Genomic DNA, 24,609 nt, shown 5'->3' on the forward strand with positions numbered 1-24,609 from the left:
AAAATTAATCTTCAAGGAAATTCTGTCAGTTAACGGGCTCTATATTAAACTGGAAGTGAATTGTTTCATATGTTGTCTGCTTAAAATGAATTTTTACTGCGTATCCTATCTGTCTTTTTCATAATATTTCAAGCCAAAGGTAAGACTTTTACTTTCATTTTAATAATGATTGAACAAAAACTTCAAAAATGACCTCTTCTCTTCGCTGCAACCTCTTTCCCACAGAAGAGACGCTGCAAGCCTGTCTCTGTTTTATCGTTATTTCCATGGCAAGTGCTCGTCTGAGCTCCAATCTACAGTCCCCCCTCACCAATCTCTCACAAAAAACACCCGTCTAGCTGAAACCACTGCCAATAATTTTTCCCATTCTTTATCTGTGCCTACACCGAAACATAGATTCCATAAACAAAGCTTCTTTCTTAGAATTGCACATCTGTGGAACTCTTTTCCATTAGTCTGTTTTCCAGCTGACTACAATTTAGTTGTTTTCAAGTCCAAAGTAAACAAATTCTTGATGAACCGTCCCATTAAGTAATCCAATTTACCAAATTTCTACTACTAACGATTACTAAGAAATTATCCCATTGACCACTGTACACTCAATAACCCTTATCCTTGAGTGGCCTCCGGGCCTTGATAAGTGATGATCCCTTTGTAAAAAAAAAAAAAAAAAAAGATAAGGGGTGAATGTATTTGTAGTTGTATTAATAAAACTACTCTTCATTTGCTTCAGATTGTGTCTTTTCGTTACTTCTGCATTATACTGCATTCTACATTTTACCTTTAACTATAAAATAATATATATTTGTACAAAGTTTTTTTTTCTCCCTATATTTTTAACGTTTTATAAGACCCGTTCTTCATATATTTGCAACGCTATGTTAATTTTTAATTTGTTATGTTTTGGTTATTTTTGTGACGTTCAAATCAAATTTCGTCCGTTTAATTCAGTGTAAAATAAAAAATGTTTATATGCGATTTAAACCCTGATCTTCGATATAGAGTAAGAATTATGATGAATTAATTTCATTTTTTCATTTTTTTTTTTTTTACATAGGCATAACCACTTATCAAGGCCCAGAGACCACTCGAGAATAAGGGTTAAGAGTGTACAGTAGTCAATTGGACAATATAGTAATCGTTAGTAAAGGAAATTCGGTACATTTGTTAACTTAAGTGGAACGGCTCATCAAGAACTTGTTTACGTTGGACTTGAAGACAACCATATTGTAGTCAGCTGGAAAGCAGGAAAACGGAAGACAATTCCACAGGCATGCAGTTTTAAGAAAGAAGCTTTGTTCATGGAATCTACATTTAGGTTTAGGCACAGATAAAGAATGAAGGGAATTATTGGTAGTGTTTTCAGCTAGACGAGTGTTTCTTGTGAAAGTTTGGCGAGGGGGACCATAGATTGGAGCTCAGTCGAACACTTGCCATACTTGTTTTTGTTATGGGTGTCGAAAATTAGTGTCATAACAAATAAATGACAACAGTCTATACTCCAAATTTCATGATGAAATAAAATGCATTTTAGCATGATTACAAAATCCGAAAATTGGAAGAGAAGTTGCAATCAACTTTTATTGTTTCTTTTATTACGCCATTTTGAATTTTCAAGTAAAATTAAAAATAAATAAAAAGGTAATTGCAACTTCTCTTCCAATTTTTGGATTTTGTAATCTAAATATATTTTATTTTCTTTTAATGGATTGATAGTTGCTATTTCTTCTGGGGTGTTAACAGCAGAATAGATTCATAATAATTAAATGAATTGCTACGAAACAGGTGCTGTCAAGAATTGTGAATGTCAACGTACTTAAAGGAATAAATTGTAAGACGGTCACCATCATGAAATTTGGAATATAGACTTTTGTCATTTATTTGCTATATGCTCTGTAATTACATTGAGCTTCATAAATTAAAGGATTTGTATATATAAAAAGCGAAATATAATTGAAAAAACATTTCCACAGAAATTTTTACACACACACACAAACAAGAGAGAGGGTGGGTGGAAGAAAGAGAGGGATAAAAGTTGTAACAATTCGAGCATTAAAAATCTGAAGAAAATAGGTCGCACGTTCATTTCAAGTTAAATAAGAGACAAAGATCTGAATGAAATAAATAAAAGGATGATAGAAACAAATGTAGGCTTAAAAAAAAAAAAAAAATGAATCAATCAATGGAAACACTTTTTTTCACCAAACAATGGCCGACTTGTCAAACGATTTAAATCAAAATGATTTACACACGCAGGAATACTTACAAGACAGGATCAGAATGTAGAATCTGTTCTGATGCTACACTTAATTTGTCCGTAGTGAATAGAGGGGGAGGGGCTTTCTATACTAAAGCAATTTTATTTTTTTATCTACTTCCAGAGTGCCTCTTTTTGGGGAGCTGGTTTTCCCTCACATTTATAACGACCTTGTGTCACATTTTGCTTTCATGGGGAAGCAAATAAATACTTACAATCTATATGGGGGCAAGGTTAGATACCTACTAGACACTATCCTTAGATGCTCTCTCTCTCTCTCTCTCTCTCTCTCTTTGTACAAGATATTTCATCCTACAAGTAAACTACGACCAAATATACAAAATAGTATGGCATTCAAAATCCAAATAAGATCCCTCGACATGGCTACACCTTGGCTCATATGAAGAATGGTGCACATTCTCCTAATGATGCCGCCTTAAGTAACAGCAGTTATATACTCCACCAGACCAGATGAACTCTTGTTCTGGTATAAGACAAAATGTAGAAAAGATCGCAATATACATAAATGCAGAAGAGGTTGTGAAGGCCTACAGGCGAGAGGTTCGGAGGACTAGTTTACTTAATCGGGGTTGCTGAATGCTGCAGTTGCTAAGTTTGGAAAAAGGTGTTATAAATAAAAAAAAACCATACAAAATACTATTAAAACCCCGCCGAATATATGTCAACCTATGTCACGGTAACATATATTGAGCGAGTTTTTAATAGTATTTTATCCGGTTTTTTATTTATAACATCTTTTCCCACACTTACCGTGTTAAAGAGAGAATCAGACGCCATCTTGAATGTTACAATACATCGGTAAACACTGTATGGTTTTCGATCTGAATAAATATGTTACATTGAATAAAAACAAAAAATATATCCAGTTTGCCAGAAAAGTAACTTATCTTGCCTTTGATAACATTTATTTGTTATATATTTGTTTTTTGACAGCTTTTTCGAATCTGTGTACACAGTAATACAAACCCTTTTTTTTTTTTTTTTTTGTATCTTTTTACGACCTACTCCGGTGTACTATAAACACCCCCAACCAACCCATGTTAAGAACGGCTTTCGATGGGGAGGTATTAATATTTATGGGGTGTTTATAATACCCTAGGGCATGTCGAAAAATTTACCCGTTTTTATGGGTTTTTTTTTTTTTAATAATTCAGTAATATTCAGGTAATTTCGACCGACGGCATAATTTGGAAGCTAACATTGCAATTTATTAGAATTGGCAAAAAATAAATAAATAAAAAATATATCAATGAAAACTCCATTTATCGACTACAACATTTCGTTCTGATAGTGTAGAAGCGAAGCGCCGAAGCGCTACATTTTTTCCAATGTATTACTTAATGAATTTCATTGGTCGTCGCTCGCCATTCTTAACACGGGGCGAGGTTGTAACAAGTTTTTTTTTTTTTTTTTTTTTGTAATAAGGCTCATCATCCAGCCGTTTCAAAAAAAAAAGGTAAAACTATACAAACACCGTGACAGCGAATTAACCCTAACCCTAAACCTAACCCTAACCCCTAACCCTAACCCTAACCCTAACCCTAACGCTGTCACGGTGTTTGTATAATAATACCAAAAAAAAAGGTGGGTCAACTGCTTCAAAAAGGCTAAATTCGCTAAATTTGGCCTTAAAATGGTCAACTGGTATGTGTATCAGAATTTTTGTAGGAATTTTTGACACCCCTAACACGAAATTGCGAATAATATACAGGGTGTTTCAAAAGTCTTGGGAACATTACAACATATTTAAAATCGTTATGTTCCCAAGACTTTTGAAACACTCTGTATATAAAAAAAAAAAAAAAAAAAAAAACTCGTAATTTCTCTTTAAAAAGTGTGTTTATTTTCTTTATGGATTATACTTCCAAAATAAACTATTAAAGTTGTATACAAAGTAATAGAAAAAATTAAAAAACAGTAATGAAATTAATTGAATTTTACGAGTTCAGTTATTTTTAAACTTTAAAAATCTATCAACATTTTTTTTATTGATTCTATTTTTACGATATTTTCAGGATCAATGTGAAATTTTATGCTCTTTCCAATAAACCGAATATTAATATTTTAGACAAACTTTTTTTTTTTTGGGAAATTCACGCCCTCCCCCTATTTTGAAATGTCTATTAAAAAGTAAATAATTAATTTATGTGCCAAAGTTTTATATATATCACAAATTGAAGATAAAAGATCAATAAATAACATTCTAATTTAAAACGAAAAAAAAACAAAAAAGTTTTTTGGAAATTTATTTGTAAGTTCGAAGTTTAAAACCTTTTTTTTTTTTTAACCATGTTGTTTGTATTTCTTTTCATTTTTTTTTTTTTAAATGAAACCTTGGTCCTTGCCCCTTTAATTGAAAAATAATTAGGGTTTGAATTACATTTTAGAGTAGTTATAAGCTTGGAAAGACAGGGGGTCGAATTAATTCACGCCCCCGCCATTTTGAAATATCTATTAAAAAGTAAATAATTTATGTGCCAAAGTTTTATATATCACAAATTGAAGATAAGAGGTCAATAAACAATATATTCTAATTTAAAACAAAAAAAAAAGTTTTTTTTGCAAATTTACCTGTAAAGTCCGAAGTTTAAAACCTTTTTTTTTTTTTTTTTTTTTTAAACATGTCTGTATTTTTTTTTTTTTTTTTTTTAATGAAACCTTGGACCTTGCTCCTTTAATTGAAAAAAAAATTAGGGTTTGAATTACATTTTTCGAGTAGTTATAAGCTTGGAAAGACAGGTGGTCGAATTATTCAATATTTTTCACGAAGTTTCTGACACACCTACAACTGGTTCTAAAATGAGTGATCGATTTACTAGAACGTTGAATTAGAAACTGAGCATATCTACAAATATTTAAATATTGGCTTTCTTTTTCATTATTTTTGATAATCTTGTAAACTAGTGTCCATTCGATAATCCGCTGAAAAAAAAGAGGGGGCATGATTCTTCAGGTCCGCGCCGATACCATTCCAAATTGCCATTTTTTTTCTTTCAACTAATTTTTCTGTACTTATGCACTTATTGTTCCGTGCTAACGCTATTAAGAAAGCCATTTTTAACAGAGAGGATGGTGTTTTGTAACTTATGTCTATTAACAAATAATATCATAAAACTTGAAAATACTATTTTAAAAATATAACGCGCTACAATAAGTGCAGAAGCTGTAGTTTTTAGGTGTTCATACGTAATAGCCTAAAAAATAGAATCTTATTTGGTGGAGGAAGAAATGGATAATCTATAAATGTAGGCAGAAAGTTGGATTCTCCTATAGGAGACATGAACAACTTTCGCTTTTTCTTGCTCGCATCATGCCCCTATTCAGAATTCGTAGCAGCGGGTCGGGTCGATATCAGTGGACTTTTCCCTTACCAAAACACTAAACAGTTATTAACAATTTTTTTTTTTTTTAATGCTCAACATATTTCAAACTAATATAAATTATTGCACAATAAAAAAATAATTGATTTTATCAGTTTGAAATATGTTAATACAAAAAAATATATTGCGGTATTATTTTAGATTAGGTCCACCTACCTCCACAATTTTCTTTTAAATGACGCGCGCCATAAACAAATCTACGCGCATAACAAAGATGGCCGCCAAAGAATACAATGCATAATACAACTTTTTATATCTCGGTAACTACTTATTTCTGCAAAATTTCAATGCGATTTCCGTATTCAGCATAGTCGAAAAAAAAAATTACAAAAGTCGTCATTTAAAAGAAAATTGTGGAGGTGGACCTAATCTAAAAATTTGCCGTTAAGGCCCGTTTTTTTTTTTTTTTTTTTAAGTCCACTGATATCGGCTCGCTGCTACGAATTCGGAATACGGGCATGTGAGCAAGAAAAGCCGAAAGTAGTTTATAGGAGACGTCTTCTACAGGAGAACAAAAAATATGTGAAAATGCATTTCTTACCTGTGACCGAGGCCTCATAAATAATCGATTACTCCAAAGGTTTCCAGAGTTTGCCGAGGCGCCATCCTGGTGAACTCCGGCAGTGGCGGCCGTCGGGGTAAATCCAGAATTATGACAGCCAGAAGAAGTCTGGAATTGAAGTGATCTCCGTCTATCCGAAGGCATAACTTTCTCTTTTTGTATTTCTCTTGAATCAACAATCAGTTTTATGTGGACAAGTGCTCTCTGCCCGCTACCTTTCTTTTCTAGTTAGCCTGTTAGCATTCCAAAAATAGTTAGAAAAAAAAAACGCTCATTTTTATAAATAGAATTTATAATCGCAAATAACTTTAAAAAAGTATTTTTTAATAGTTTTTAAAAGAATGTTTTAGATAATGCTATGCCGAAGTTATATGTATGTAATTGTATGTTATGTTGTTTTTATATAACAATAATACAAATGTTGAAAAAGGGTACGAAATGTGTTATTTTTATATGATTTTCAAGTAAAATTAATTTTTTACGGTATCTTTTTATTAAATTGTTAGGTGAAAGTACAGAATAGTTATAAAAATGCCTTCTTCCTGTCTTAAGAATGGCTTTCTTAATAACTTTAGAAATTCATTCTTAAAAAAATGCCAACATAGGTCATGTTTAACATGACTATATGTATATTATTATTATCATTATTCCCTTTTCTAAATCCTCTGCCCGGGCAACGCTGAATAAATACAACTACTTATAATAATCATTGATTGAATTTTCAAATAAATAGGAAAAAAAAAGAAAGAACTTTTTTCTATAATAAAGAACGATTACCCAATGTTATTTTTATTTATTTATTTATTTTTGTGTGAGTAAAATGGTGAATTAAGTTTTGAAAATAAATTAAAAAAAAAAAAATTTTCTGTGCATTTTAAATTTGGTAAAATTGATTATGGTGCTTTTGCACTTTTTTTTACCGTGCTATTTTTAAATAGTTTTATTCAGGTTAAATTAAAGTTTCACGATATTTTTTTATTATTAAATTATTAGGTGGAAGCACATGGAATAGTTACAAAACACGTTCCCCTCTCCATGTTAAGAATGGCTTTCAAAATTACGCTTTTTCAGCACGGTAACAAAAGTGCATAAGTACCTTAATTTTTTTTTTTTTTTTAAGATTGAAGTGAATATTATTAAAGTCGAATGCGAAAAATATAAATTTTGTTCTTATTCAAAAATAAATAAGTAAAGAAAAATAGGTTTTCCTCTTCAGTTTTCTCCAAGAAATTAATTAAGTTTATTACTTATTTTATTTATTTATTTATTCTTATAGATTAGAAATTAAAAATAAATAATAATAATAAAAAAGTACGCAGTGAAAATTATTGCAATTTCTTTGTTCCGGTTTCGAAAAGTTTTTCAAAATTCTTTAAAAAAACAAATAATGGTTATAAATAATAATTTAACTTTCACGTTTCTATCTTGCAATTATTTTCTTTTCGTAGATATTTTAAAAATTTAAACATAAACAAAGGAATTAAGAATAAGATATTCGCAATCACGTTATTTTTGGTAAATTATGAACATAGAATTTGTGCGCGACTTTTTATATTTTATTATTTATTTTTTTAATGGGTTAACCGTAAAAAAATATCTCATCTCATTTCTTTGTTTCAGTATATCCTTTTTATCTTTTGATTCCAAAGTAAAATAATTAATAATAATTATTATTATTAATAATAATAATAATAATAATAATAATAATAAAGGAAGATATACTTTAACGAATATTCTTGTGTCTAACCATTTTTTAAAAGTGTTTTAATATATTCCTTAATTAAACTCGAAAGGGATTGTTGAGAAAAATAAATTTCTTGGTTTTATAATTTAAAAGCAAAAAAAAAAAATTATCATATTTTAACTTTTTACCATTTTTGAAACGCAAAAACCTTTTTTTTTCTTTTTTTTTTTTTTACGAATCGTAATAATCCAAATTCATGATTATGGTTTCTGAATTCGCATTTCTTTTCTCTCTCTCTTTCTTTTCGCAAAAGTCGCTCCTCTTAAACCGTAAACGAACAAACTTTATAAAGTCTGTTCATTGAAAAGGTAGGGGAGGGGGGACGATTTAAAGAAGAAAGAAAATTAAAGTACTTTCTTTCTTTTATCGCGCCAAAGAAAAGAGAAGGCAAACAATAAAGAACAACTTAGATTGACCAGCTGATAAAACAAAAATTCTAGCCTAAATGAGTTACTAACTGCTTGCAAGATTATATGGTGTGATGCATGATGATGATGATATACTGTTATGTTATTGCTGCTGCTGATGATGATATTGGTCTCATGGCGTCTACATGAGGGTGGAAATGCGCCAATCATCAACTTTCACTTGTTTTTTTTTTTGGGGGGGGGGTCTTATTAAGAATTCAACTTAATTTAAAAAGAAAAACTATATAAAATTCGGTGCTTGTTAAGATAGAGTCTTATTAAGATGGATTTTTAAAAAAATATGTTGTTTTAAGCAAAAAAAAAAAAAAAAATATTACGTTATGACGGAAAAAATAAATAAAACCTGTCATTACGAAAATTTATAGAGTAGAAAGTTATTTATAGATAAAAGTAATTTTTACTGAAAATTGGATAAAATTGCATTTTTCTTAGACGTTATAAAGAGTAAGTCTACACACATGGGACATAACTCTGAACGAACATTGTCGGAATTTATCTTGCTTCCAGATAAATTCGACGCTAAAGTAACTAAGCTGAAAAAAAAGCATGAAACAAAAGAGGGGGAGGGGTAAAGAATAAAATATAAATGTCTTGTTTTGAAACGAAGAAGAAACTTTATTTACAATAAGTTGCAAATTTTTCCCTTTGCGGGCATTAAACTTAAACGCCAAGGTAGCAGATGAAAAAAGTAACATGTAATGAAAAAATAACAACACTGCTGGTTCTTATAAAGAAGTTGTGTGTATCCATTAACGAATACAACAAGAATGTACAAAATAGTAGTATCTCCTAATCACACTCGCATATGAAATTAATTTTAGGAGCGTACTCACAATTGAAAGCCTTTTAGGCACGTGCCTTTTTCTTTTTTTTGTTTAGAGTTCTTTTAGAATTTTCCTTGCATGAAAACCGTAGACATATATGTATTACAGGAGCAAGACCTCGTCGCTTGTCCGGATAGGAAATTCCATAATATCTTGTCACGTAAAAAGTATTTTCTTTAATTCCACTCCTAAAATACGTGCAGAACCGTAGTCACTTAAATAGTTTCCAGAAGCCTGTCTCGTCACAGCCGGGTATTAATTTCTTGCCGGGTTTACTTCTTTGAAGGAGGGCTCGTCAAAATTCCATTTTCAGCGCCGGGCAATGAATATGTTCACTATCCACGACAGCAGACTTTCAAAAGAGACCGAAATACGCGCTGAGCTCGTGACGTCATTACAGAACTAGCATTTCCCTTTTCTTCAATTAAAGGGAGTTTCATACAAACCGAAAATATACGAAACTAAAAATCATAATGGATACAAAATACAAAAAATCATATATAAGAACCAGATAAACAATAATAAATGTAAACAGGGGGGATGCACCATTATTGGTACGAAAAAAATTTCCAACAATATTTTAGATTATTTGTTCATGGCGGCAATATTTGTTGTCTGTAGCGAGAGGCTTTATTTTACTAAAACCACAATAGCAGTTCTATTCAATGAATTGTCGTAATTTTTTGGATATGTAGGGGGCTGGTGGATATATTATATATATCCCCCAGTCGTACAAAATAGGAAAAATGAATTGAATTAAGAAAGAAACGAACAACACGTTTATTGAAATAAACGAACTAGAATTTATTTCATGAAGAAACAAATGAAAGAAAAGAACGTGTTTAATTTGGCGTGCGTCTCTCGCTGTTAACTGGTGAGAAGGAAAGTCTATTGTTGTAGAGAGAGAGAGTGAGAAAGTCAATTCAGGCCATGGAGATAGAAAGCGTGTAAGGTGTACATACTGTCTGTTGGCTCTTGCCCCACACATAGTAGCAGGGGACATGAGGCGTGTGGATGCGCGCCCCCAAAGGGAGCGGTTGGTCTGTCGACCGCTCTCAGCTCAGGAGCTGAATCGAAAAGAAGGAAACGGCTCAGGTCTCTTGTTTTTGTAGTTGTTTCCGGTGTCCTTTGCGCATGCAGTGATTTCCTTTAAAGGGGAAGTGACGTTGCCTATGTGTGCGTATATGTGTGTACGTTAGCGTGTGTGTGTATGCACATGAATGTGAGTGTATGTACGTGAACGTGAATATTTATATGCGTGTGTATGTGCGCATGTATGTTTGATGTGCACGTATGTGTATGACAAGAAACATGGTTTAAAATGTGAATGGGTGTTTTTGTGTGAGACTAGAAAAGGCTCGCACAATAATCCCCTTCCCAGGAAAAAAAATATGCAGTGTATATTTTTTTTTTTTTAAATAAGTAATGTTTTGGGCAATTGACTTTTCGCCCTGTTTTTTTGCTGTTGGTGTGGTTGTTTCAAAAACAGAGTGTGTTCGTAAAAAAAGTATTTACTTATGCGTGGAAAAGGTGGTTACTCTTTTTTTAGGCTGATATTTGTTTGTTTGTTTTTTTTTGGGGGGGGGGGGTTGTGCTGACATGTGCAACGAGTTGCTTGGACAGTGAAGTGAATTGTTCATTTGGAAGGAAAATTTTCGCGTTGACGTGGTGTGTGTAGTTCTAGGAGTCTTCGCAAGTGAGTCTGTGGTAGTGTGTGTACATTACTTGTACGGGCGTTTGTTGCGCATTTGTTCGTGTTGAACGGTGAGTGTCCAGTTGCCGGCTGTCAACGAAACTGCCAGTTGTGAGTTTATCCTTGTGCGTGGATCTCAACTCGTATTGTTGATTCAACTTCTTCCTACGTGTTAATAGGGATGTCCTGTTATTGTTACTTTGTTGTTGCCTCTGCTGTGCGGGAGAGAATGTGTATATGCCCATGTGATTTTACTCCTCACATTTGTTGCAGGGTAATGTCAGGAAATCATGAAAAATGTTTGTCAAGCTCGAATTTTTTTTTAATTCGGTATGAAGTCGACAGCTCCGTGTTTATTTTTCTGCCGAGTCTGACGAGGGGTTTCGTCATTGTTGTTCGCCTGCTGCTGGAGAAATTCTCTTTTTCCTCGCTGTCTGTATACCCAACATTGCTTGTGTTTAGTCAAATAACGGGGTGATGTGCCGGTTGTCTGAAATGGAAAAGAGTTCTGGAAAAATGAGGTCTGTTAGCGCGAAAAGGAAAAAGGGGGGTTCAATGCCATTGTTGCTTGTTGAAATTTTTGTCGGTAGTAGTTTACTTGTTATTTTTCTTTGTTGAAAAGTTTGCTTTTTTTTGTTTATCAGATAAAACGTGCGTCCCGCTCAAAACAATTCATTTAAAAAGAAATAGGGTCACCATACATTTTGGTTTCACGTCAGTCGGTTGCCAGTTTGTTGCGGGACTTGTGACATAGAAGGAAATGCGTGTTCACCTCACGTTCGGGTGTCACCAGTTTGTAGTGGACTGGTGGTATAGAACGTGAATATATGTACGTGTGTGTATGTGCGCACGTATGTTTGTGTGCGTGTATGTGTATGACAAGAAACGTGGTTTGAAATGTGAACACGTGTTTTTGTGTGAGACTAGAAAAGGCTCGCACAAATATATCACTATTTTCGACATGACAATTAAGTATGTAATATTGTTTTTACTTAAAACGGCATATTTGAAAACCGATTTTGTCAACTCTATCTTAACGATCGCTGAAAACTCTTTTTAATGTACGTATCTGTCACAAAACGGAAATGTCATATTCCAAAAATTAAGTAAATTGATCAAGTAGTTTCATATATATATATATATATGTATGTATATATATATATATATATATATATATATATATATATATATATGAATTGATAGCAACAGAAAGTGTATTTCATTTTAAGTTACAATTGTTTCCATACCAGTCGGACAATTTCAAGCATTATGGCGTTTGAAAATTTTCACATAACCAGCATATATATATATATATATATATATATATATATATATATATATATATATATATATATATATATATCAGGAGCGGAGATGGGACTAGTGCCACTCGTGCCCGGCACGACCAATAATTCGGTTAATGTTATTCAAAATGGATTAAAAAATCATCCATTAATTTCAAGCAAACATACTTAGTCTGATCTCGATTAAATTACATATCTATTCAAGTTTCGATAACTAAGTAGCAAAAAATTCATAAATATATTCTGGGAATAATACAAGGATGCTGTTTTGAACGGGTTGTCTTTGTCCGGCCACCGCCAGATTCATTGAAAACTCCATAACAGCGGCTATGACGTTGAACGTCCGTAATTCGTGCCAAGCCAAACCTTTACTCGTAATAATCATAATGTTAGAGAAATCCAGATTTTTCTGTAATCACCCGCAAAGTGAAGCCCACTTATAGTGCCTAATATATTTAGCACGATCGAGCCTGCTGACGTCTGTTTTAGGAAGAGGATGAGGGACCGAGAGAGAGATCTCTAGACACATACATACGCATAAACACATGAAGAACGATTACTACTACTGTTGCAATATGTAGTAGCATGAATAGTTCTGTGTAAACATAACCACGCGTGTATATCAGATTGTAAATAAATATCAGTGATGAAGTTATTGTTTCATTAATTAATAAAGAACAGGTTTTGAATAAGAGTGAATTTGTTTTTTTGAGGAATTTTTTTTTCGTGAATTTTGAATCATAGAAATCTACGAAAAATACTTTGTAATTTTTTTTCATAAAAACCCTGTATGTAACTTTTCTTGCTGCATCCATCATTTCACAGCTATTTAAACCCAACTTTATTCATCAATATTACCTTTTATTCTATGGGAAAATTTAATCGCCATTTTTGGAGAACATTACTTCAGTTGCCGAAATATTTCAGTCGCTTCACTACATTCAATTTTACCACGGACTTTATTTACGAATTCTTTGTATCTATTGCTAACCTGGTTAGTTGTCATTGTCATCAATTTCTTTATTCTAATAAACATATTTTTCTACTCATAGTAATGAATATCTCTTTTCTTCTATACTTTTGAAAGGGAAAAAATATCTTATCTACTGTATCAACAAGACCACAAATTATATAGTATCTTGATTGTTCACAAAAAAACAAAAGCAAACCCCATGCAAGGTACGTTAGTCAATCTGTGCTATGCAATGGAGAATCACGCAATAGCAACTATGATTACTTATTTGGGTCCACGGACCACGGATTGGGAACTAAAGTTGACAAAGGGCAGGGGGGGGGCGGCACGACAAGCAATAATAGGCTAGAGTCGCCACTGATATATATATATATATATTTATATTGATAGATAAAGAAAATCATTTTTAAACGATTTAAAATTTAAATCATTAATGTGAAATCTTTAGCATTTGGAGCTGAAATTATTGTAGACTTATCTGCTCTTTTTTTTTTTTTTGGTAGATGACGACGCAAGACTGTCCATTTTTGCTGACTAATAGAATGTGATTTTCTTTGTTAAAGAATAAAAAAGCAATCAATTAATGCTCTGACGAACTGCAGACACTTGTGCTTCCACGACGTAGACACCCTCGACAAACCTGACAGGCAGCTAAATCCCACCCCCACACAGTAGAGATCCCTAGATGTAAAAGATCTTTCTACTCCAGTAGTTTCTTCCCCAGAACCGCTAGACTCTGGAATTCCATTCCAGGTCCCTGCTTCCCTAACTGTACTGACATGCAGAAGTTCAAGTGTAATGTGAACCGATATCTTGCTGCCCAAATCCCAACATAGTGCCCCAGTAGTTGCTGACCCTGATAGTAGCCCCCTACACCAAAGTGCAATGTGCCTTGTTTGGGGTGAAAATGTAATAAAAAAAATAAATAAATAAATAAATAAATAAATAAAAAATTTACGTAATTTTTGGAATATGATATTTTCGTTCCGTTGTTTTAATTCTGAATTCAATCTGTCATCGCCGGCCATGTTTGGTCGGTGCAGATCATAACGAACGGTTTAAGCATGCATGTTATGTTATTTATATTTTCGGGTTAGTACAACGGTTATCTGCTTCTTGCAAACTCATTAGACTAGGGTTTACAGAACGATTGAGGAAGGAGAGTAGTGGTATTTGATAGGGTTGTAAAATAGGGTGGACAGTGAAGAAAGATGGATTCTGGGCAGGCTGGGGAAAAGGGTAGACAGAAACATCTTGCCCAAAGGTGATCTGAAGCGCTTTAGTGTGAGGGGAATCATGAAGAAAGTAATAAATAGGGCTGTGACAACAGCATATTCTTTTCATTGTTTTGACTCTGGAGTATATATATCCGATCCGACACAGACACAGTTAATCAACCGAGAACCACATCACTCTGTATAAAAGCATATGATATCAGCGGATATATATTCGAGAGTCAAAACAATGAAAAGAATATGCTGTTGTCATAGCCCTAGTAGTAATAAAACTTCCAACTCGTTGGCTGTCACAGACAAAGTGTGTAAACACATAGGCGCCATGCACACATCCCTTCAAAAAAAGGAAAAGTAATAAAAATTAATTAGCCAATGGGAGCAGGGCACCGTAAAAATACTATTTAACATTCAATGTGCCTGTGAGAGCTGGCAAGGAGAAATATAAACCCGGTATTTTTGTAAATAAGTGGAGAGAAGGAAACAAGACACCAAGGACTGGACACAAGTGCAGTCAAGCGAGAAGTTACCTTACTTTTACTGTAAAAGCTCTCTATGGCCACTACTCAATCAACAAAAAGAAACACTGAATAAATACTATATATGAACATTCTCCCTTTTTTTTCCTCTGTTTATTCCAACATCTTACATTGTACTATTTTTAAAGGTGACAAAATGAACTTTTTTGAACACACACATTCAATCTAGTCTTTTATTGTTGATAAAAGTTATTCGAAAGCTTAAATGTTCATACTTTGTCTTGTGTTAAATGGAGTTTCTATTTCATGCTTTTTTTATGTCGTAATACACGAAACCAGTGTCATGTTTATTATTGCACTTGTTACGTCGTTACACTGGTCTTGTCATACGAGAGAGAAAGTTAACCAGAAGAAAAAAGAAAATCCATTAGCATATGTATTGGATTAAGGTGGACATCAACTTGCCAAGAAGAAACCCACACTGTGGCTCCCGAACCTTCCATCACTGCACTTGTGAGAGTGACATGTGATGGCAAGGAAAGGGGTTTGCAAGAGACTGCCGGAAATTCAGTTTATTAACTGCCTTATAGCCAGTATTTCGAAATATAATGAACATCAAATGGTATGACTGCGTAACCAATACAGGCTTCCTTGAGAGAGAAAACTGCTGCAGTATTGAGGCCACCATGATGAGGTGCAGGCTCCGTTGGTAAGGGCACGTCCCCAGAATGGATAAGAACAGGCTCCCTCAACAAACACTGTACTCAAAGCTAGCCACAGGGAAAAGACCCATTGGAGACTGTCTATAATGATACAAAGACCAACCCAAGATCACCCTGAAAAACACTGGATTTAACATTCACATGTGGGAACCAAAAGCCCAGCACCAGCACCTGTGGCACTGATCCATCATATCCGGTACCAAACAATATGAAACAGAAAGTGAGGAGACGTAGAAATCAAAAAGCAGGCAAGAAAAAAAAAAAAAAAAAAAAAAAAAAAAACAAGCAGAACAGCTCCACCTCCACCCCACCCGCCAAAGTTTGCCTGTTTTCTCTTCCTATGCAGATTCTACGCTCAGATTGATCTGAGAAGCCATCTGTGAGCCAAACACTAAAAGAACAGGAAATTGAAATCCTAGACGTTGATGACATAATCACAATCTATTTTCTTTTGCACTTTCATGTCCTAGCTCTCAGAGTGATTTTTTTTTCTTTTTTTCTAACCAGGGGATAACCACTTATCAAGGCTTAAAGCCACTCGAGGATTGGGGGGGTTGATGAGTGTCAGGTGACTGGGGAAACAACAGCATGATCATTATTAATGGTGGAAATTGGTAGGATTTGATTGATTTATGTATAGTCGGAGTTTGGGTGTCGTATTGACAAGGCATCATATCTCTTTCTCGCCTCTTTCCCTGACTTTGGCGAGAGGCGAAATAAAAACCCATAATTCAATCTTACTTTTATTATACAATTAATGCCTCCTATTTTTTTTTATTTTGCCCCAATGGATCAGAGAGGATTACAAATTACATTGTTATGATTACTGAACACATCCATTCATGACCTGAAGGTTTCATCTCTCTGTTGCAAATATTGATTGTGTAAGGCTCTAAGAAAGCGACCCCTCATGTGTCATTGAATTCCTGGCAAAAGTGCATTGAGAATACAAAAGATCTCTCGTTGCAGTACAAAAGATCTCTCGTTTTGATGGTATCACTCCCATTTTCGTAGCGCTTCAACTTTCTAAGTTAAAAAGAAAAAATAAGAGTCGTTTGTATTATCGCATTTTACAAGATATTTTATGGCTAAGAAGGCTATCTTGTATCGTATAGTCCTCCTTATCACATTCACAGATGGTTGGGTCAGTTTTGTAGCCATATCTAGTCATAGCAACTTTTGATTGCCCCCTTTCTTTTTCTCAGGTGATTGAGTGTTTTCTATTGGAGTCAGGATACTTCTGAACCAGGAGAGATGGCTTCAGAAGTGGAGAGATTTGAAGGGGGGATTGTCAGTAGGAGGAGGTAATTCTCTAGCCATCTAAACTTTGAACCAATCTAAATAAAAACAGCTGCTGAGAAAATGCTAAGTGCTTTGCACTGGTTATTGAACAAAGAGATACTAAAAATCTGAGGAGATTTATTGTCACTCAGACTCCAGGGAATACCCATATTTTTGTCAGTATGCCATCATTAATAATCTCTCATGTTAGCACAAGTCTCTAACCATCTCATCCTCATCTGTAGTCTGGTCGCTTTGTGAGATGTTGTTAGGGGTTCAACATGGCTGAGGAATTTTCTTCTTGACATCAGTCTGAGCCGTTGGTTCAAGTCCATGAAGGAGATAACATTCATCACTGATAACTAATGCAGAATCCAGTTTTGGAGTTTTTGTTGTTTCAAATTCTTAATATAACATGTTTATTCACCCACAAGTGGTTTTCAGGCCTTGATAATTGTTGACATTCATTAAAACAATCCCATTCTTTTGTTCCCAATCAAAAAAAAACCCACTTCCAAAGGGGAATAACTGTTACAGAACATGAAATGTAATCTTAATAATTATAAAACTCTGTGTACCATCTGGGCGTTTTTATTTGCTTGTTTGCATATATATATATATATATATATATATATATATATATATATATATATATATAGTAAGTTATAATAATATATATCTCAATTAAGCTACACAGAATATTCCGCGTATCATTCTCGTGAGAATTCGTCAGGCTTATGCAAAGAGTTGTGGTTACCGTTCGTTTTTATATACGCACATGCTATTGAATTTTTAGTTAGCCAATCAATTTCCTAGTTTCCACTGCGCCCATCCTAATCAGCCAATGGGTGGGCACTTTCAGGACAAATGAAGTAGTCATATATGTATATATATATATATATATATATATATATATATATATATATATATATATATATATATATACAAATATATATATATATACTTTTTATTTTTTATTACCGTATCTTTCTGTTAACAGAAAGATACGGCAATAAAAAATAAAACGCATATTTGCTCTACAACAGTATTGAGCACTTCAGTTTTTATTAATTACCATTTCTACTATATATATATATATATATATATATATAAATATATATATATAAATATATATATACAGATATATATAAATATATATATATACATATATATATATATATAAATATATAAATATATAAATATAAATATATATATACAGATATATATATAAATATATATATACAGATATATATATAAATATATATATATATACAGATATATATATAAATATATATATATATATACATATATATATATATATATATAAATATATATATATAAATATATATATATATATATATATATAAATATATAAATATATATAAATATATATATATATATATATATATATACATATATATATATATATATATAAAAATATATATATATATATATATATATACATATATATATATATATATATATATATATATATATATATATATATATATATATAAATATATATATATACAGAAAAGCTTGGAAGAGGAATTTACTAATCAAGGAAAAAGCAAATTTCAAAACCAAATATAAATATAGTAAATTATATCTTAATCCCAATCAAATGAAAAAGCTCCACTTTTCATCCGACCAAAATGGAAACGTTTTTTTGGCGGTCTTCAAATTTTTGAATTCTAATTTCTGACGTTTTGTTTTTCAATTTCAACCACTGAGGCGAGCACCTGCTGTTGTTCAGTTCTCTGCAAATAATAGCCTCTATTACACTGGACTTCTTTAAGTACGGTTGGTTATTATTTATCTTTATGTTGAACTCTGAATAAACTGTTTTCCAGATTTATATTCATATGTTTTTTAAGTTTTGTGACTAAAACTCATAAAACTTTTAGTTTCATCCCATGCAGTAACCAGCAAATACATAAAAATGCTAAAATTTAGCGGGACTATCTGATTATTTTGTTAACAGTTTTTCCTCTGATGAGAAGAATTTGAAATTTTTGAAACTCTGCAGATTAAGAATTACCTAGCTACCAGCTTTTGAGTATTCTGCCGAATATATATATATATATATATATATGTAAGTGTTAGGACAATTAATTGGAATCGTGAATCAGAAAACTCAGAACTTTTAGGGGTATTGAAATCAGAATAATTTATGTCTATTTTCTGATACCAAAAACGATTCTTTTACTTATCTTTTTTTGTTGTTGTTGTTATTATATTATAATCTTCCACTGGTGATATCAATAATAAAAAAAATATTTATTGATTTTAAACAAACAGTAAAGCTAAAATCTACAGATCATCCCTTGCAAGTGTACTTTTTACTTTTGAGAAAATATCTAAGAAAAAAATATACCCAAATAAAATTGTACATCTATCCAAGTACTTTGGAATGATATATTATCGAACTTTGTAGATCAATAAATAACTGAGATATCGTCTTTCAAAGTTGGTCACATTTTTTGACATTTTTCGTAAAAAGGTTAAGGTCATATCTCGGGAACCCTTTGACCTTGAGAAGTTTAATAGGTGCCACTCAATTTCTTTCATGGAAACCTATAAGTGTAGCAAATTTGAAAAAAGAATCCGTGTTACACATGGTTCAACCCCTTGTTGATTTGACATGGAATGAGCCATATATATATATATATATATATATATATATATATATATATATATATATATATATATATATATATATATATATATATATATATATATATATATATATATATATACATACATACATACATACATACATGTATGTATGTATGTATGTATGTATGTATGTGTGTGTGTGTGTGTGTGTGTGTGTGTGCGTCAAAGAATGAGAGTTTATATAGAAACGTTTTAATTTGAATAAAATAAAATACGCATCAAGTGCGCTTGAAAGCCAAATACAATGTAATATTAGGAAAATAAACAAATATTTTACTTGTTTGAAATTTATCACAAATATATTTCATGGGTATCCTCCATCTTCAGTGTGTTATTTCTTTTATTTTTTTTTCTTCCTTGCCATGTTGTTAATTTGGAGAGAGAAGTCTGTGAAGAGCCGCACGTTGTTTCTAGCGGTTGTATTTTGAACTGTGCATGGGCAACGCGAGAATGGTACTTGTACAGTTTAATCAAGACATTAAAAAATGAAAATATCGAGCAACGGTTATATTGTACGTATCTGTTATGGAATGAAGTTCTCAAAAAAAAATTTCACTTAATTTCATCAAGTAGTTTTTGTTTTACAGCGAAAAAACCAATTTGTTATGATACCGAGCAAAAAGTTCGATTTTTAGGAAGAAAAGCTAGTAGTAAAGATGGGGAGGGAGTATCGGCTATTTAACTGGAGTTATCTCCCCGTGGCGTTTCTAAAATAAAATCCAAGATGTCTGTCTTCAACGTGCTGTAATGAAAACGTGTTTTTCCCCTGTAAAAAAAAAACTACTCAATCAAATAAAGTGAATTTTTTTTTCAGAGATCTTCAGTCCAAAATGGATACGTACAATATAACCTTTTTTTCGATATTTTCATTTTTTAATGTCTTGATTAAACTGTACAAGTACCACATATATATTCTTTATGTCTTATCACATTGTGCAGGTGTCTTATCTAGATTTAAATGTGATTTTTGAATATATATATATATATGTTTTATTTTTTTATTACCGCTTTATCTGTTTGGTTACATATGTTTCGGATGTTGGGCCATGTTTACGATCCAACAGATTTGTCAGACCTTACAGAAATGGTTGTTGGTATTTGGAAAAAGTGTTTTAGAAGAAATACAAGAAAAAAGAGGGGAGGGGGTAAGAGATAATAAGGAGAAGGGAGACCGGTATCGACAATATTAAAGTTTTGAAGATTAAAATACATTAGATTGTAGTGTGTATGTGGGGGGTAACAAATTCAGGTAGGCGTGGGTGGAGATATATGGATATAGGGAGGGGGAGAGAGAATGGTAAAGAAAAAAGAAAAGGGTAAGAAGAGTAGGAAGGAGGAGTTTAAATTTTTAGATTTTAAAATTTTGACTGCTTTTTGCTCGTTTAGCCAGGTATATGAAGTAGATGAGAGAGAGAGAGAGAGAGAGAGAGAGAGAGAGAGAGAGAAAGAGAGAGAGAGGGTTTGTGTAGGTGTCATATGTGTTTGACAAGTAAAAGGTTCCATTTAACTAATACTACTGCGTCTTAACTAAAAGTTAATGGTCACTGACGATTTCACGCTGCCTCTCTTTGGTGTTACACAGACACATACGCACATACACACATACACATATATATAAACAATGTATATGCAGACATACATGCATCTATATGCAGACATACACACACATACACACAACTCCTATACACATATACATACTCATATGATATATACGATATATACGAGATTGTATATACGAGGGCCGTGCAATAAGTAATGCCCCTGACGCACTTCCAGTTGTCTGATCTAGCTGAAATTTTGCATGTGCAATGATTTATACTTCAACGGGTTATATGGCAAATTACAGCACTGAACTAATTGCGGTTTCTGTTTTACAGGTGTTTGAACTGAGTCAGGTGTGAAATGGAGCCTGTTGAATGTCGAGCAGTGATTTGGTTTTTGTATTTGAAAGGACGCACACCACAGGAGACTTTTGATGAAATGAAAAAAACTTATGTAAACGCTGGCATCGTGAATTCAAACATGGCCGGAAGTCTATGGAAACAGCTCCCAGACCTGGTCGCCCCCTTCTACCATTGATGAGGCATCTGTCCGGCAAGTTGAAGCGCCCATTTTGGAAGATCGGCGCATTACTATTTGCCAAATAGCTCAAGATGTCAAGATTAGAACAGAGTCTATGGAAACTATCATTCATGACTATTTGCATATGCATAAGGTGTCTACCAGATGGATTCCCAGGTTGCTCACACCATTCCAGAAGCGAGAACGCATCGAGTGCTCGAGGATGAATTTGGAGATGTGCCAAGAAGATGAGTCAAAGTATTTCAAAAGACTGATTACACAGGATGAAACCTGGGTCCATCACTATGATCCAGAGACCAAAGCTCAGTCAATGCAGTGGAAGCACTTGGACTCACCACCTCCAAAGAAGGCAAGGGTGCAGTCCTCCGCTGGCAAGGTCATGCTCACAGTCTTCTGGGACCAGGACGGAGTAGTGATGACAGATTTCTTGGCAAAGGGTACCACAATTACAGGAGCCTATAACATAACTGAGCTGCATCAAACAATGGGAGAAATGCATAATTCTGGATGGTTCCTATGTAGAGAAAGACTAATAACCGTGCCAAGTTTCATTGCTCTACTGCTATGGGAAGTGGGTCAGGGGCATTACTTATTGCACGGCCCTCGTATATATGGACATATATATATATATATATATATATATATATATACACACACACACACATCTACATATATACATATCCAGTAAGAAGTAGATGTACATATGATGATTGCAACGTCTTGTCAGACGAGTGCCACTCCCTCAGACACTTAAAGTCCATGAGCCCTGACATGACTTTTTATTATTTAAAAAATTATTTTATTTTTTTTTTTTTAGTGGTACCGGCGAATTCACACACTCAAGCAGACATGACACTGAAGACGGTTATTGCTATATATACATATATATACGTACACGCATACACACACACATACACACACATATATCCATAAACATACCCACATATATACATATATACATACATACGCAATACATAATACATATACATACACAAATGCATACGCATATATACACACACATATACAAATACAAACACACATATACATACATATACACATACAAATACGTACACATATATGCACATATACATACACATACATTTAAATGCATGTACATATGCATACATATCTATGCATTTATATGCAAACATACACATATGCATAGATACACAAATATATACATACATACACAAACAAACATATATATATATATATATACATACAAACATATATACATACATATATACATAGATATATATGCATATACATACATAAGTTCATATATAAACATACGTACACATATACGTACATACACACACGGATACATATAATGATGGCAGATCAATTATTCATGCTTCCAGCATTTTAAGCCTACACGTGTCACAACTTTTCCATTGCTATAGGACTATTTTATAGACAAATGCCTGAGGGAGTATCTATACAAAGATGATGTTACAGAGATTTAGCTTTGTATGACAGCTAAATCTCTCTCTCGGTTCAAAATGTTGAGGTCCAGCAACAAGCAAGAGCAAGATAGTCAGCAACAAGTTAAACTGCAGACCAGCTTAATGCGGGTACTAGTCTCCCGCTTTATGTTTTTTTAAATCAGCGATTTGCTTCTCCTAGAGGGGTTGCCTTCACCACGGCTTACAGGAGCCCTCTCCACCCGACATACACATGGAAATAAGCACATGCATGCACACATACATGCATACACAAAGAATGCGTGCAAACATACATATGCATGTACACACACATGCAAACATACACACATAGAGGCACATGTTATAAGCATGTACTTACATATGAATACACACACGTACACATGCACATACATGTAAAATACACATAAAGGAGCGTTCCAAAAGTCATATAACCTCAATGATCAGGATGAAGGTGATGGGTACAGTTCAATGAGTTTGACAAAAAAAAATCCAAAACAGACTAAATATACATAGAATCAGACGAAAAATCCAAATGAACAGAACCGTGTTTCAAACGGCTGGAGTCTTTTTTTTTTTTTTTTAAATAAAATGTTTGTACACAAAAACTCACGTCCCGAAGGCAGACAATGATGACGAACTTCACACATTATTTACAAGTAAATATACATTGATTTAGATGTACATATACATACATACATACATACATACATACATGATGGCAGCAAATTCGCTTCCAAGCATTGCCATCACTTCTCAGATTAAAAAAAGGGGTAAAAAGGTATAAAGGTTAAACATTATGAGAGTGGTGGTTAAGTTATAATGAGCCAGGGGTTCTTGTAGTTTCGTTAAGTTCATATATATATATGGGGTGGGCTCCTAACATGGTGCTTTGGGCAGTGATTATGCTTAACTTTATTTTCAGTGTCAAATGTATTATGGATATAGGCATATATATATATATATATACATACAATATATCCTAACTTTATTCATTAGTATAAATATACACATGTCTGTATATATATATACATATATATATATATATATATATATATATATATATATATATATATATATATATATATATGTTTTTATTTGTTTTTGTTAGCGATACTTTCTTGAATGAATTCAAGTATTTATACGAAAGTGCATTTTTACCTAAATGCTTGTTGGGAATAATTTTCCCATTGACCAATCTGGTACCCCCTTTTAATGGGGAGCGGCATATATATTATTTTTAAAATATAATTATCCACTGACATGTGTTTCGTCGTCCACGACTCATCAGAGTGGCTGAATCTAGCGAGATTCGAAATCGGCACCTCGTGATAAGAAGCCTAAATATCTACCACGGTGCTAACCTCACCGGACTACTAAATGTATCACTTTTACGTAGATGTTTTTATTTGTTTTTGTTAGTGATACTTTCTTGAATGAATTCAAGTATTTATACGAAAGTGCATTTTTACCTAAATGCTTGTTGGGAATAATTTTCCCATTGAC

General features: G+C 32.9%; 2 protein-coding genes across 6 annotated transcripts in view; one reads left to right on the plus strand and one right to left on the minus strand.

Annotated features, from left to right (window-relative positions):
- LOC145249721 (E3 ubiquitin-protein ligase NEDD4-like) overlaps positions 1-8,263 on the minus strand; it is a 622,527-nt gene extending 614,264 nt beyond the window's left edge. For 4 of the 5 annotated variants that reach the window (XM_080111610.1, XM_080111606.1, XM_080111604.1 and 1 more), the window contains exons 1-2: positions 8,093-8,263; positions 6,200-6,453 (exon numbers count right to left, since the gene is read on the minus strand). In XM_080111610.1, coding sequence (XP_079967736.1) covers positions 6,200-6,364 — 165 coding nt within the window. In that variant the 5' untranslated portion in view covers positions 6,365-6,453; positions 8,093-8,263. Of the gene's footprint in view, positions 1-6,199; positions 6,470-8,092 lie in introns of those variants that run through there. The other variant, XM_080111611.1, reaches the window with a different exon arrangement.
- The window catches only part of LOC145249724 (complex I assembly factor TIMMDC1, mitochondrial-like), a 227,470-nt gene that overhangs the window by 150,136 nt on the left and 52,725 nt on the right, over positions 1-24,609 (plus strand). The gene's annotated exons all lie outside the window — the stretch shown is intronic.

The sequence above is a fragment of the Euprymna scolopes genome, chromosome 28 (genome assembly GCF_053919585.1).
Source record: "Euprymna scolopes isolate OS-2025 chromosome 28, ASM5391958v1, whole genome shotgun sequence".
NCBI lineage: Eukaryota > Metazoa > Mollusca > Cephalopoda > Sepiida > Sepiolidae > Euprymna > Euprymna scolopes.